The sequence below is a fragment of the Telmatherina bonti genome (assembly GCF_933228915.1).
Source record: "Telmatherina bonti genome assembly, chromosome: 22".
Taxonomy (NCBI): Eukaryota; Metazoa; Chordata; class Actinopteri; order Atheriniformes; family Telmatherinidae; genus Telmatherina; species Telmatherina bonti.
In genome coordinates this window covers 21926988-21942486 of record NC_136631.1, presented here as the reverse complement: position 1 = coordinate 21942486, position 15499 = coordinate 21926988, and the positions used below count along the sequence as shown (strand labels likewise).

General features: G+C 39.4%; 2 protein-coding genes across 3 annotated transcripts; both read right to left on the bottom strand.

The window, feature by feature from the left end:
• Positions 1-887: 887 nt before the first annotated feature.
• Positions 888-2056, bottom strand: LOC306772681 (fatty acid-binding protein, brain-like). The gene is made up of 4 exons (XM_079262283.1): positions 1929-2056; positions 1676-1848; positions 1484-1585; positions 888-1204 (listed from the first exon to the last, which is right to left on the bottom strand). The coding sequence occupies exons 1-4, from the start codon at positions 1999-2001 to the stop codon at positions 1154-1156; spliced, it is 399 nt and encodes a 132-aa protein (XP_079118409.1). The 5' UTR covers positions 2002-2056; the 3' UTR covers positions 888-1153.
• A 729-nt stretch (positions 2057-2785) lies between these two features.
• Positions 2786-14460, bottom strand: usp40 (ubiquitin specific peptidase 40). Of its 2 annotated transcripts, none has more exons than XM_079262671.1 (31): positions 14002-14460; positions 13860-13927; positions 13661-13774; positions 12126-12290; positions 11790-11936; positions 11497-11640; positions 11264-11392; positions 10951-11064; positions 10722-10829; positions 10436-10630; positions 10153-10291; positions 9906-9987; positions 9521-9692; positions 9346-9430; positions 9152-9222; positions 8641-9050; positions 8412-8562; positions 8225-8285; positions 7794-7847; positions 7470-7558; positions 7209-7295; positions 7066-7102; positions 6846-6910; positions 6445-6519; positions 6120-6347; positions 5781-5899; positions 5595-5660; positions 5300-5510; positions 4961-5056; positions 4781-4875; positions 2786-4342 (listed from the first exon to the last, which is right to left on the bottom strand). In XM_079262671.1, the coding sequence occupies exons 1-31, from the start codon at positions 14195-14197 to the stop codon at positions 4252-4254; spliced, it is 3864 nt and encodes a 1287-aa protein (XP_079118797.1). In that variant the 5' UTR covers positions 14198-14460; the 3' UTR covers positions 2786-4251. The 2 variants fall into 2 exon arrangements, with proteins under 2 accessions (XP_079118797.1, XP_079118798.1); XM_079262672.1 differs by having other exon boundaries at positions 10153-10288.
• Between the last annotated feature and the right edge of the window lie 1039 nt (positions 14461-15499).

Genomic DNA, 15499 nt, shown 5'->3' with positions numbered 1-15499 from the left:
CAGCTTAAATACTTATGCAAATTGTTTTGTGAGACTTGGGGCATCTGTATAGTGTGCCATAACTGGAGCATAAAGACTGATTTTGATTTAAATTAATTCAATTGGCAACTACCAAATAAGTTCCACTCCAGTTACTGCAGTTTCTTTGTGTCATAGGCTATTGAGAGGAGGCCAAAGACTGGCAGCAAGCGTGCTCTCAGATGAGAAGAATGATCACTTGTAGTTGTAGTGTTCAGCAGGCTAGACACAGCACACGCAGGGCAAGGAGGCTGTCACTTTGCCTCTGAAAATATGGGTAATATAAAAGACTAAATGTGCAGCGAGCATTAAAACTGTGTTCAGTATTCTGGTTCGTATCAATGATTGCATTTGGACAAAGGCTTATTGACAGACTATTCATAGACTTTGAACTACAAACGGCTGAAAATTGGATTGATGCAAGCTGCCTACATTTGTCATGGTGTCCTCTTTTATCATCATCTGCCCATCATGTCAGCGGAAGCATCCAGTCATGGTTGGCCCACACACCATCGTATGATGCCCCAACGTAATGACACCACAACTTAAACCAGATTATCCCAAGGCGAGTGACATCAGCACACCCCACCTCCCCACAAGCTCATCGGCTCAGACCATCTGGGGGTTACTAGAGGACATTCACTCAAATGAGTTCAGCGGTCACACTGACTGCCGCTGTATGGCCGGCACCGCCACCCTGCAGCTGTCACCTGGAACAGACTCATCACAGGGACAGCACTGTTCCCACGACTCAGGCTGCGAGCAGAAATGTGTGAATGCATACAAGGTTGCAGGGATAAACTGCTGAGATAAAGAGGTAATTATGTTGCTACCTTTTTGGGAGGAAAAAAAAGAGAAAAGTCTTTGTCATCAACAAAAAAAGTTTATTTTACTAATTTATTTCCCTTTTTTTTTTTTTTTTTTAAACAGATGATAATGGTTGAGACTCCTCATCATCTGAGTTTCTCACTAAGATCATACAAAAGCTTCTCAAAAAAATCTCAGTTAAAAGAATTCAAGTTCAAACCACTGTAAAGAGCAAAAACAATTCAATTTGATTTTATTAAAAAGTGGAAAACCTTGTTGATCATTCACAGTCCATGGATGATTTATTCTTACAGATGAATTGAAAAGTTTAGGCTTTTTCATATGTGCGGACTGCTGTGACTCCCTCAAAGGTTAACGTCTGGAAAAAGAGAGAAAAAATGAAGACAAGCTGTATTACACAATGGAAGCTGACAGTAAGCTATGAGCATTTATTAAATGTAGGGCAAGTTTTTATATGCCCATTTTTGTCATGTGATCAAAATGACCTAATCTTTGCTGATCTGGTTAAATAGTTTTCATACAGAGTAAAGAACACATAAGCCCTCTGAAAAGTTGTTTGTGGATCATATTGCTCCCTGAACTCATTATTTTAAATACAAAGAGAGGTAAAAACAGAAGAAACACTTTTTAATCTTACCATCACCATCTTTCCGTCCTTGATTTCTCTGACAAATTTAGTCTCTTTGCCATCCCACTTCTGCACATGCACAAACTTGTCTCCCTCCATGGTGAAGGTGGACTGCAGGTAACAAAATATCCAAATTAAAAGCAACACAGGGATGTATTAAAACAATACAGGAGAACATTATGAGAATTTTAATCAAATTACCTTGACATGACGGTCATCGGGTGTGGTCTCATCAAACTCCTCTCCCAGTTTGGAGGATAGTTCAGTGTTCCTGAAGGTGCTCATGGTTTTTACCACCACTTTGTCTCCATCTTGGCTGATCACTATAGTTGGTTTGGTAACATTGCCCACTTGTCTCGTTGCAAAACCAACGCCTGAAAAGGAAAAAGAGCTGACTTTAGTGATGTATTATGCTGGACAGTCATCTAAATGTAAAAACAATCAGTTTCCTTACCAAGCGCCTTCATATATTCATCAAAGTTCTGGCTGTCGACCAGTTTCCATGTGGCACAAAAAGCATCAACCATTTTGCAGAAGTTATTGGTCCAATAAAGTCTCAAACAGCCAAACACACTCCGTGTTGCAAACTCTGCATCCCTACAAGCGTGTCTGCATGTCAATTTAATACTGTCAGGGGGCGGGAACGTGCGCTGTAGAGGAACGCGTTGATTGGATGGTCCAGACGCTGCGTGAGCTGTAATTGGCCGACCTAAAATGCGTCGTTAACCCTTTCTTACAGAGGATTTACTTCAGGGTGGGATGCTAATCCCCCACTCTTCGAGAAAATTAGAATTATTTCATACTTAATCACTACAAAAATAATACGTTTCTGTATCAATTTATCATTCATTACACAGATGCAGCTTCCAGTTCTGTGACAAGCTAATATTACTAATATGTGCAACACATAACACAGTCAGTTTTGCAGTTATTTAATCATATACAAACTTTTTTTTTTTTTTTTTTTTTTTAAATGCATCCATTGACCTGGTTAAAATCCTTTCAGTTGGTGTTAACATGTACTTGGACAACTGGGACAAACACAGTGAACCAATTCAGAAGTATGTGTATGTGTCCAATCAATGACTGACATAACTGAAGTGAAGCTCTTTGGTGGAGACAGAGTTACGCTGACATTTAGATCATCTGGGGAACTTCCAAGAGTAATCTGTTCAAATAGTTACTCTGGACAAATAGAAAGTCATTATAATCTGTTAAACAAAACAAAACAAAAAAAAAAACCAACTCAGATTTTCTCCAGATTTAATTAACAGATCATGACACAGTTAGCACTTTTTTTTTTTTTTTAACCTTTATTGTTTATAAAATACTTTAAACAAAAACAATCTGACATGGATACAATTTGATTTCAGCTGTACCAATTCAGCACAAGTTTTCATCAATAACACTAAAGATGTAATCAGTAACACTAATAATCAATACATTATGATACAGATTGCAATTCCACTATTGCTGTGTATAATCTTCAACTGCGTTCTCACCTATAGATCTTATTTCTACTTGCAAGTTCTTGGCACTGATTAAGGCCAGATTCATGTAAAGCAGCTTCAAAAATCTTCAACTAAATCAGATCAATCCCAGAAACGTCATGCATGCTGTCATGAAATTACTGTTTTTAATTAAATTAACTTTAAAAATCTATTCAAAATCCCTGAAGGTCACATATGGTGCATGCAACAAAAACATGACAAGTTCCTGTTTAATCTCAGGGATCTTCACTTTCACAAATCACATTATACAGATTATTCTGTGGCAGAAGTAAACCATAAGTCAAAAAAGCAACATTCTCTGCTCCACACAACTATCTTGAATAAAATAAAAATGCGGTCAAAGTCAGCTCTAAAAAGGTTGGAATTGCTCAATTTACCCAAAGTTGATGCATCGCAGTGCAGCCAGTGTTAAGTGCACAAGGCTAAAACAATTAACACTGAGTCTCTGCCTGAATATAACTGTGACTTATTTTGAAACAGAGCAGGTCAACAGTTTAAGGTTAGGACAGGTTATGAATGAGATGCAGGGCAGAAGAGGTAGAGGAAGAGAGGAGGGAGAGGTCGAGAATGAGGTAGGAAATAGAGCTGCACCAAAGCTCCTTTATATTAAGGCCTGTCTCTCCTCTCCCCTAAAACTTAGCATGGAACCAGTCAGGAGAGTCACTGATCTGAAGAAATGTTTGCATTCCTACTGCACAGTGACTGGTTTAAGATAAAAACAAGTTACTTACTGTGTGTTTATAAAGATTATGGTAACTTAGTAAAGTGAAGGCAATCCCCTGCTTAAGTGGTGTTTTGTATGGGGTAATTCGTTGAAGATAGCAAGAATTTAAAAACCACAGGAAAGTAATGAAGACTAAAAATGTTTGAACGTTAATAGAAAGTCCAGCATCTATTGAAGAAAAGGGAAAAAAGATCATATGTAGAGAGTGGAGAGAAGAATAATGGGATGAGCTGTGGATGTATATGCATCAAGAAAATACCAGCAGTTACCACAAAACAGCAAATCAAAGTAAAAATAATTATTTCGCTTCTCTTTATCACCATCACCAAGATAAGAAGCTGAGAAACAGGAATAAATCTGGGGATTATTTTTCAATATTTAAAAGATGAGTGGAAAATGACCAGATGCAAACCGTTCTATAAAAACAAATGGCACAAGACTGATTAGCTGGATTGTCCTAACTGCAGTGGCATCTCGCTGTACGTGTGCATGTATTCATAAAGGAAGTCCTGATTTGTCCATGTGTCCTTGGAAGAAGGATGCTATCTGAATTCACCAACACTAATTGATAGCGGCACCTCTGGCTTCCTGCATTTGGTTTGTCCCGCACCATCTGAAGCTGCAACTGGCCCTCTGAAAACAAACAAAGTACAAAATTTACCAAAAGGACAAATAACTTGAACAAACACACGATCCTAATTTTCCCCACAGTAACATTTAAAGCAATAGCTTAACTCATTGGCTGCCAGACATTGTAGCAGAGAGCATCATGCATTTTGAAGCAATTTGGCTTTTTTTTTTTGAGACTGGGGAATGTTAGGGGCTGATTTGGCGGGGATCATGCGTTGGGGTGTCTCCGGGGTGGACACTTGGAGCACCTTCACTTTGGAGCAACACGTTGGGTGCGTAAGGGGGCGCATTTTGGAGGCGTTTTAATGCATGCCCAGCCAAATCGGCTTTCAATTTATAGAAACAGCAAAAAGACTTCAAAAGACATCTTTGGCAGCCCGTGAGTTCATCAAAATAAGCATTTTTCCAGCTGCTTCATGTGCCTAAGATGTGTGGTCGCACCCTTTCCTGCGCTGCTCTGCCTGCTCCCTGAGCCTCTGCTGGCCCTGCACATCCTCCACTGTAACAAACTCCCTGTTGTTGTCAATCAACAGGTTCTGAAAAAAAAATGAAAGCATTAACAAATTCAGTTTTCTCAGAAAAACAGTCCTCTTAATGAAGAAAATAAAAAAGTATGGATACCTTGATGCCTATCACATCACCATCTTTGAGGTGGAATGGTGCTCCTAAGAGGGATTCTGGCTTTTTCTTTTTCTTCTTTTTGGAAACCTGCTGGGTCTGAAGGTGAAAGATGAAACACACATTGATATTGTCTTATAATAAAGACCAGATTTGCATGCAAAGTTTCACAGATCATTCAAATCTCCTATTGTTAGAAACTCTACCTAAGCCACAGACAGTTGATCTAATGTTCGCTTTAACTACAATTTCATGGAAGCATTTGTACTGTGCAAGAAACAAAAAGATCACTTTTTAAACCTCAAATACAAGTCAATTTTCAAGAATGGAGCTTAATATTACCCAGCTAGAAATTTCTTCCCAGATATGTTTTTCTGGCTGATGTTTGGCCAACAGCAAAGAGTCAGGAGAGAGGCCATAATGTGTAGCCAGACATGTGTGTAGAGAGCGGGGAGAAGAATCGTGGGATGCATCCCACACAAGCTCCTCTGAGGGATAATAACATCTCTCCCCTGGTACTCCCATCTTAACATTCAGCAGCACTTGCTTAGGCCTTTTCAACAGGAAGACAATAACATTTAATACAAAAAGTAGTGGACATTTCAGCATTTCAAAAACAGCAGCACTCAAAACCTACCCAAGATCCTCCTCTTTTAGTAGAAACTGCACACAAAGGTCTGCACCACTGGTCAACTTTAATTTCCTAATCAAAACAGGGGACAAAAAAAGCACAAATCAAGTTCCTCCATCTGGAATTAATCAAAAAAAGACATTTGTAGCCATCAATGTAGGGCCAAAAGTTGGAAGAGGAAAGTGTTTAGACCTGAGCGTGACTTGAAGTCCTCTGAGGATACGTGCCAGCCTCCGCCCTTCCATCTGCCACACACGCAGAAATCCAGAGGTTGGCACACACATGTCCTGAAGTGCCGGCAGTGTCAACACCTGAAAGAACAAAAACCAACACTGGTCATAGTTAGGAGAAATGTTTGCCCTACATACACCCCCACCAGCAATTTATGAGATGGGTTGTAAATCAAAAAATAATTGTTTCATTATCTTTCACTTATTCGTTAAAAAATAACGAACAATTATCCTTATGTGATAAAGACTGTAAATCACCAGTTTTACCACATAAGGATTTCTGCAAAACCCTAAATGCTACCTGAGTCTTAAGATCCTCCAGAGTTCCCTCATCAGATATCTCGACCTGTCCTACACTTCTTAGCTCTGCCATGTTTTCACCACAGAAAGGAGGCGACTGAACATGGCCTCCATCTGTGGTCTCAGCTCCGGGCATTTGCTCCCCAGCAGGACTCTGGTCTGTGTGGTTAAAATCTGATGCTATGGCTTTTGGATCCATATATAGCCATACAGATAGTTTGAGAAAACCCTGAGGACACAGAGGAAAGAAAGAAAGAAAGAAAGATGACATTTTTTTGGCTATAATATATTACCAACCTACAGTTACACTGGAAACATCCAAGTACCTTTGGAGGCAAAAGTCCCTCTGTGATGACTAATGTCTCCCCATTGCTGATCTTCAGCTCTGACAGAGAAGCATCCTGAGGACAAAAGGCTGCTGTTAAAATGTGCCTACAAAGGGTTTAGAGTTTACCTGATTTAGGAATATAAACAGACCATTTTTGCCAAGTGCACGGTACAAATTAAAGACCATGTTAGACTAACAAAAAGGATGTTTTGTTTTTTTTTTGTTTTTTTTACAATGCCATTAAAATATTCCCCATCTTGACAAATCTACTAAATCCTTTCAATGCAAAAGTCAAGGTTCAGCCTTCTGTGTGTCCAAAAAAAGGCTTTGTTTACAAACAAGCACAAATGAGCAGTTTATTAAGTTTTAAATTATTATTCACAACAGCGAGTGACTCACCTCATCTACAAGTGGTTCTCCAACTTCTTCACACCAATCTAGTATCCTCAAATGCCACCCGGTACCTGAAAAACACACCAACCAGAGGCTTAACATCTGTAGAAAAGTCAGCATCTGGTAAATACTTACTGAAAAAAGAGATTTAACAATTCTGGTTTTACAAAAAAGCAAATTTCTGGTACTGAAAGATTACAAAACAAACAAAAAACATGTGTTTTACCATCAAGTCCAACAGCATCCAGCATTGCCTTCAGACACTGCAAATAATGATTTAAAAAGAAAAACGATTAATTACACCCAACTTTAACATGAGTATTGTATGAACTTTACAACATAAGCAGATATAGGATTTCATTTTCTCACTTCTTTGACAGTACAAGTCCTTTCCACAGTTATGTCCATCTCCATGCCGGCAGAGGGAGCTGAACCCACAGTGAAATGCAAGAACAGCTGCAAGGCACAAGGAACATTTCTACACTTCATTTTACACTCAGAGCACTTGATTTGTTTTACAGTGTGGGACTTTGTTTTAATAAAAAACGGAAAAAAAAGGGGGGGATTGATGTCACTTTTATCCTTGCAGCTGTGATCAAGTCAGCTTACTGAAGAAATAAAAAGACACACCTGTGATGCCTTGGGGCCTTTTCCCGGACAGAGTGTGAGTGTGGTCATGAGTCGCACCCCTGCATCCCGAACACTCAGCTCCTCACATACTGCCAGGCAGACCAGGATAAGACAACACAAGCGTACTTAATAAACATGCTGCAAGACTTCAAAGACACATGATAAGAGGGAAAATTACAAGCAGGAGGAGTAGCTATTAAACATTTTTAGGAGGACAGTAAAAAGGAAAGTGTTTCTTGATATTCTGTTAAATTGAAGGGGATTTCCAGCTCATTTGTGATCTTCACCACTAAAATCACCCCCAGGAAACGAATGACACAGTACCTGGAGGAAGGAGTTTCCCTGTGCAGTCGACCTGCCTCAGACACAACTCTGCACCTGGTCAGTAATATAGAAGAAACAGCCGGTTTAAGAGTGCACACATGTAAAGTCAACTGAGGATTCAAAACACAGATGTAGGTTTGTAATTATCTGGATATAAAATGCTAACTTAAAGTTTAAGATGCATAAAAATAATTCTAAAACAAATTGTGGAAACTATTAAAAACTGTTAAATTGTTCTTCCAGCGCAGAAAACATCCATTTTCTTTCCATAGCATGTTCATATTTGCAAAGATTTAGAAATGCAGAAACATGCAGAGAAGTGGTTCAGCTCTGATCCATAAATAACGTCAGTTTAACAGCCGCTCTTGTGCTCATGCCGAGTCTGGCAGCTGTTACAGTTGTGAAGGTTTGGACAGCAATGAGCATCTTGCCTGAAGGTAAATCCTGTAGTTGCAGCTCCTCTATGGCCCTCTGTTTCAGTTCACTCAGCAGCTACAGGAGAGAAATGAAACAAAAATGAAGACTTTTTTCCCCTATGAAGAAGATCAGCCTTAAATTAAAAGGAAAAAGAAAAAAGAGACACAACAAGTAAGAGAAATACAGAAACAAATTACTGACCATATTTCCTGTCGCTGGAACTTTGACTTTCTTAATCTCCTCTTCTTTTAGGTCCTCATTCGCTTTTAACTGTGGCTGAAAGTCCACTTGGAGCCAACGGCAGTCAGACGGCGTAGTCACCGTCACCACGTCTCCGTTCAGAGTGAACACGCTGAGAACAGTAAACAAAGTATTTTAAAAACACAAACAGGAAAGTCTCCAAGCATCCAGCACTTCACCGTGAACTTGCCTGCTGTCAAGCGACTGTGGCTCCAACACCAACAGCGCATCGCCATCCTTCAGCGACAACTGCTTCAGAGTGCGCTGCATGTCGTCAGGTGGAAACACTCTCCATCCACTGGCGCCCCCTCCGTCTCCTGCCCCGTGCTCCGTTCCTTTTCCCTCCTTATGCTCCTGACACAGCAAGCTCTCCGTCGGCTCCCCCAGTGCCTCCTTCACCTCCCCAAGAGTAGCACCACCCGCGAACCCTCTCGCTTCTCTTTTAAGTCCGGGTCCCCCGTTTTCAAAACCTCCCCTGCTTTTGTGGCGTTCTTCCCCGTTCTCCAGCTCTTGCTCCACATCTTCGTCCAAAAATGGACGGACGACGGTCAGTAAGACCGGTTCCCACTCGGCTCCCGTTTGGACGGTTGCACCAAAAACCTGAAGGAGATTGTCAAGAAAAAAAATCATGCAGATGTCCTTAATGTGAGCAAAATTTAGATTTAAATAGACCAAAGAAGAAGAAAACTGCCTGTCCTCACCTCTCTGCCGTTCCATACAAACAGGTCAGTGTTCGCACAAATTCCTGCGCTGTACAGGGACACACTGTCATCTGTAAAAACAACAAAGTGCAGCCAGAAAAAATAATGTCATGACTCACTTTTCCTCTGTTCTCTTAGGGCTTTTTTAAAATTTTTTTTAAATTTTTTTTTAATACTTATTCTAAGTGTCCAACCTGTAAGAGTATTGTAGAGGTGTAAACCTGCCGGAAGACTCTTGGCCACAGTTAAAGCCATATCTCCTTCCCAGAGTTCCTGCATCTACGTGAACACAAATCATTGGCTTGTTTTCCATTTTAAATCCAGGATTTCAAAACAAAATGAGATTTAAAATTTTTGGGAAAATAATACCTGATAAATAGTGAAGCGCAGGTCTCCCACAGTTTTCCTCCGGTCAAAATTGAGCGCAGTGCTCATATTTGACTCTTTGCAGATCGGCTGCAGGGCTCCATTTTCTAGCCTATACCAGGGTGCCAGGTGCAGATGCAGCTCCACTGTGTTATTAGTGGCTTCAAACTCCTCGCTGTCAAAGAGAAAATACCAACTCTTGACAATTTTAAATTCTATAAACTAATTTAAATGTTTTCTTCTGGGTGTTGTTGGTGTTTAATTCGTGCATGCTCATTCACTGGTTTAGTAACATGAGATACAAACTAAAAGACATTACTTTGAGCTGTGAAAACAGCTGTGAATACAATGACAGCATTATATGGTAAATGTGTGCTTGTTTTTATACCGCATCTGCTGCAGCTTGATGTTTTCATCCTGAACCATCTGGATGAGATGAGAAGGAACTTTATACTGGGGATTTCTCAGAGCTGGAAAAGAAAAAAAATGTTTGAATGAGCAATTAAAATAAAAATCAACCACTTCAATGGACCTTTTTGACAAATACCTACTAACCTTTCCAATAACTATATCCCCCCCTCCTCCAGTGAGAAAGACATCTTTTCATTACAATTGCAGAATGTGGTGCTTATTACCTTCACTGGGCCTGTGCAGCTGTGTTTTTCTATAGAACAGCATGTAGGCGCTCTCTTTGCCCTGGAACTGCTTCTCTATGTCCGACTCCCTGATGGAAGTCACAGTGGAGTCATTAAGATCAAACCAGTGGCTACCCTGCTGACAAACAGGAGGACACATCGTGAGAAAAGAGGCAGTGAAGGAATCCCAAAATGTCCATCAAAACTATAAAATAAAAAAAAAACAAAAAACATACGATTCAAAATGTGATCTGAACTCAAAGTTACACTCTTGCTTGAATACCTCTGGCTTTGGTTGAGGCTTTTGGTTTACTTCTTGTTGTTCAGAAGCTCCTGGCTCTGGAGCTGTCAATGCATCACAGCTAGCTTCCTCTGCTGGCAGAGGGGGTTCAGTCACTGGGCTCGGTGGGTTCGCTTTCAGTGCTACTCGAGTACCATTGCACACCAGCATGAAGACATCACTGTTGGACTGCAGGAACTAAACAAGAAAATACAGAGTATAAAAAAATGGCTAAAATCCAGAAATTGTGGAAATATTCTAAGAGACCAAACACAGAAATGAATAATACCTTTCCAATGGGACCATAGTGTTTTCTAAACTTTTTGCTCCAGGATGAACCAATTTTATTCATGAGTTTCTGGCCCAGCTGATCCAACAGAACACTCTTTGATGACTCCTAGTGGGCAGAAAAAGAAATGCAGTTATACACCAACTTCATGTTTCAATGAAAACGGGAAAAAGAAAACAGATAGATTGAGAGTGCAGGAAGGACGGATGTAAAATAACTCCTGGCTTACCTGAGCAATTACTGCGGTGAGGACAGACAAAGGGTCATCTTCTTGTAATTTTGGTTCACAAGATTCTTTGATCTCCTTGATTTTTTTCTGAGTTTTGGGTTTACAGTCTTCTTCCTAAAAACAAGAGAAAGAAGTTCTACTTTTCCTGATGCACATCTTCAGAACCTTACAAAGAAATAAATGCAAAAAAAAAAAAAAAAAAATCCACCAGTGTGCATTACACTCTACACAAACATGTCTTCACTTAGTTTGAAATTAAACCTGCATTTTTTACTCTACAGTCTTTTTGTGTGTTTTTGTTTTGTTTTCTAACCGGAGGCTCCCACTGGCCAAGTTCATCAATGTCCCTGATGTAAACATGGTAATGGCCACCATAACAGCCACCCTTATGGATAATCACAGAGAAAAGCTCATAGGTGAAATCAGAGTCTTCTCCATCAATCTGTAATGGGGGAAAAAAAATGACATATTTTAGACATCCTACAGAGGGCCTAATAGTGTAATGCACCCATCAGCAAGCAAAGTCAGCTAAAATCTCTTCAGTACCTGCTCACAAAACGGCCGTAGGTTGATGGTGAGGGGGAAGCTGTAGCGCCCCGTCTCCTTGTATCGCTCAAATTTAGCAAAGTCAAAGCTGAATCGCAGCAAAGACATCGTCATGAACAGAGGCAGCTTCTTTAGCTTGGCAGACTAAACAGCAGGATAGAAAAGATAGATGTACGTTCATGACTGCAACAGGAAATAAAATTGCTCTAAAATCTTCTCTTCTATTTAACTGCTTGATGAGGTGCTGATTAATCATCTGTTATAGTGGGAACCGTCTTAAAGTTGCCTCTGACCTTAGCAGCAGTGACTAAACTGTCACACTGAGCACAGCGGTACAAGTTATTGCCCTCAAACAACTCTTCCTCCACAAACATGTTCCATAAAGCCTCCTCCAGGCTGGATACGGCACACACGCACACTGTCAGGTCGAGGAAGTCCTCCTGTACAGGACAGAAACATGATTAAAAAGTCATCTAAATGAGTTGAAATGAGTCCTGCAACAAGTTCTGGGTAGTTAAAACTTTCTTAGCGAAACACAAAAAGCACACTCCAAAATATAGTTTCAAACAAAGTTCCCTTCCCAGCTCTGGTCAGAAAAGCCTGTGGAAGGTTTATACAGGGGGACACACCTGTCTCTGGCTGACATTTCCACACTGCTTGCAGACAATGCTGTTGACAATGGTCCCATGATAAAGCCTTTGAATCAATTTTCTGCCACTGGTGCCCACAAGAGAGTGCTCCAATGCACTGAACAAAATCCTGTTTAGCTCCTGGACATCATGCTGATTTGTCCCCTGTAAAGAACCATGGCAACAGGGACCAGTTAGGGAAATAAACACACTCCATTTTACGGACACTGGTTATTTTATGTTTTCTGATCTTTAACTAATTTTAGATGTCACTAGATAGTTATGGTACACATTGTTTACAAAATATATTTTTAGTTATTTTTGCTATAATAAAAGATTAAACGCCATTTACACATTTAATTTATACTGTTTCTTTGGTAACGTGCACCACACTACCAACGTTTGTTGTTTGTGAAAAGCAAGAGAAGCAGCCATGTTTTTAAAAAAATGAACAGCAGTAACTTGAAGATTAAGTCCAACTTCCAAGGCAGTGATTTACTGTGACTAAGTCCTAATTTATATTACACACTTTATTATCCTTTGATAGCTACATCTTCCTTGGAAAAAGAAAAGAATGTGATCATTGCTGTTTGCTTGTTTGTTAACAAGATTACTCAAATTGTACACAGCCAAATGACAAGAAACTTGGCAAACAGTTAGAGACAAGGGCACAGAAAACCCCATTAAAGTCTGGTGAAGATTACATGACTTTCCATGAGAAAAAAAAAAAGAGAGAGAGAATTAGTTATGGTAAATGATGCTGTGCCAATAAATCTAAACAGCTTTCACTATAAGATAATACCAATAGAAAATGATGAAAAACACAATCTACCAATTGAAATGGACTTGATTGACTTTGACTATATAAATAAAGTTGAATTTAATTCAATTCAAATTTTAAATTTCTGTAAAATTTCTTTCAGATCTCAAACTAATCACTTTTATTTTGATATTTCACATGTCACTAGCTTTCATTCACTTTTTAGCTAACAGCATTGTGAAAATATTGTGTCAACACAGTATGTATATATATATATATATATATATATATATATATATATATATATATATATATATATAGATTTTTTTTTTATTTTTTTATTTTTATTTTTTTAATATATATATATTATACAACATACACAGTAAATTCTTGAGATGTCAGTGTAGCATGTTGTGAATTTGGAGACAGTATGTTGCTCCATTTCAGATGAGTAATTTACAACTTGTCAGTATTTTTATCTGCCATCACTATGGCTCTGATCTGCCCTGCTTAATGATTTTAGAGTACCGCTTCTAGTTAAATCTGCACTTCAAGTCTTTTTTTCCCCATTGTAAAATTAGTTTTACAGGGCCGATGGCCATTTCTGTGTAAGTTTCGCTCTGTTCTTCCTCATGCTTTGATTTTTCATGAACACAGCGGGACAGCCTCCAGGCAAAACAAAATTCCACTCAGGATTTTTCCATTTAGTTTGTTTTCATCACTGAAAGGAGTCGTTTAAACCTTGCTTTCTCACTCTCATTAAATGGGCACCAACCTCACTGCTGTTCCAGCCAAAGCTGTCAGTAAGGTCAGCAGTGGAGGCACTCTGTTGGTCCACCAGCAACAGACGGGCAAACAGTCTCTGGAGCTCCAGAGGAATCACTCTGACCTAGGAAAAGAAAAGTGCAATCATTACTGCACTTTGTCTCTGATTACATTGATGACTGCAACTGCTGGGAGCTTGAATTTCTTACTTTTGCCTCTGGTTTGTCTTTGTCTTCTAGACATCCCAATTCTTCTGGCCCCAAACTGAAAAGTTCCTCTGCAAACACACCAAACTGCGTAAATACAGTTAAAAGGTACCTGTCCTCTGTTTGCAGGGTCACCTGTTCATACCTCTGAACTCGGGGGTGAACAGCAGGGTCTGGAGCAAAGAGTTGAGGTAGCAGGTTCCTCCCTGGTTCTTGATGCCACAGATGTTGCTTCTTCCGCGAGGTGGAGGAGGCTCCTCACCACCTTTGGCAAGTCTTACCTTAGAGGAGGTCGAGGATAAACCTTCCTCCTCCTCTTCCTCAAAAAGATTCCCAAACATATTGCGTGGGTTTGTTTTTTCTCTTCTGTTGTTTTTGATTTATTTTCTGTCAGTTAAGCAGGGATTTAGTATCCCAATAAACGCGTTAGCACTCCGACGTGCCCTCTTGCTATCTCATCTTGGTCTTTCCGAGTTCTCGGTTGACAATGGCCGGACTGACTCTGAAATATGAGGACTTTACGGGGCTAAACATTGCGACTAACACCCGATGTGTATGCACTGGGCTCTCAGTTTTGTTGCGCTAGCTTCGCACGCTAATAAAAGGCAAATAAATCGCAGCTCTTCACCGAAGAGCGGCTTGACAGCTCAGCGAAAATAAAATAAATCAGATAGTCTCCAGCGGTCGGTGACACGGCGACTCGGAAAAACAGCACCTTATGTCGAAACTCTAACTACTCGTAGGATGAAACTTTTACTGGAAATGGCTTCGCACGCGAGCTCGTTCCTCTTGTTTTTGCCTTAAAATATAAAACAAACGAAACGTAAATAAAAATACCATCGCTGAACAGTAAGCAGCCATGTTTCTTCCTGGGAGAAGATGCGGTGATGCATTGTGGTACTTGTAGTATCTCAGTTGTTGTGTAAAATTAAAACGAAATCATATATATATATATATATTATTACTCTACCACTGATATGTCTAAAATTTAATGTTACTTCGTGACGTGTCACTAAATAAAATGTTTAAAGCAACTTTTACCACTCTCAGCAATCGTCACTTCTTCGAAGAAACTACATTTCCGCCAAGTCTTTTCTGTGATTTTCTACAGGCATTGTGGGACATAGAGTTTTTTTTTTTTTTTTTTTTTTTAAAGAGCCCACTATGATTGTGGTTAGTGTTTGTCCAGATTAGAAGCAATTATGTGTTTGTAGCTTGGTGTTCAGCTGTGTGTAAAAAACAAAACAAAACAAAAAAACAACGGTATATTTTTCAAACAACTAAATCCAGTGTGAGTATCAAAATACAACAACAATAACTATTTTAACCATAGACTTATCAAATATAGTTTAATAAAATTTTTAATAACTTACTGTCACTTTTCTTATATTTCATCCAGTCAAATGGCAGCAACATCACATGCTTGTTAATTAATAAACCATTAAATGCAGCTTTAATGGTAAACACTCCTATAGAAAGATAATCATTTTAGAGAAGCTCAATTGTACATTTTCGTGTCAGGTTTATGTAAAAATGAACTGCATCTGTTAACATATGACTACGTAGGCACTGTGTAGTGTACATATAGGGTGAGTCATCTTACCAACTTTCTATGTGCAAGAAAAGATAAATATTTGCATGAA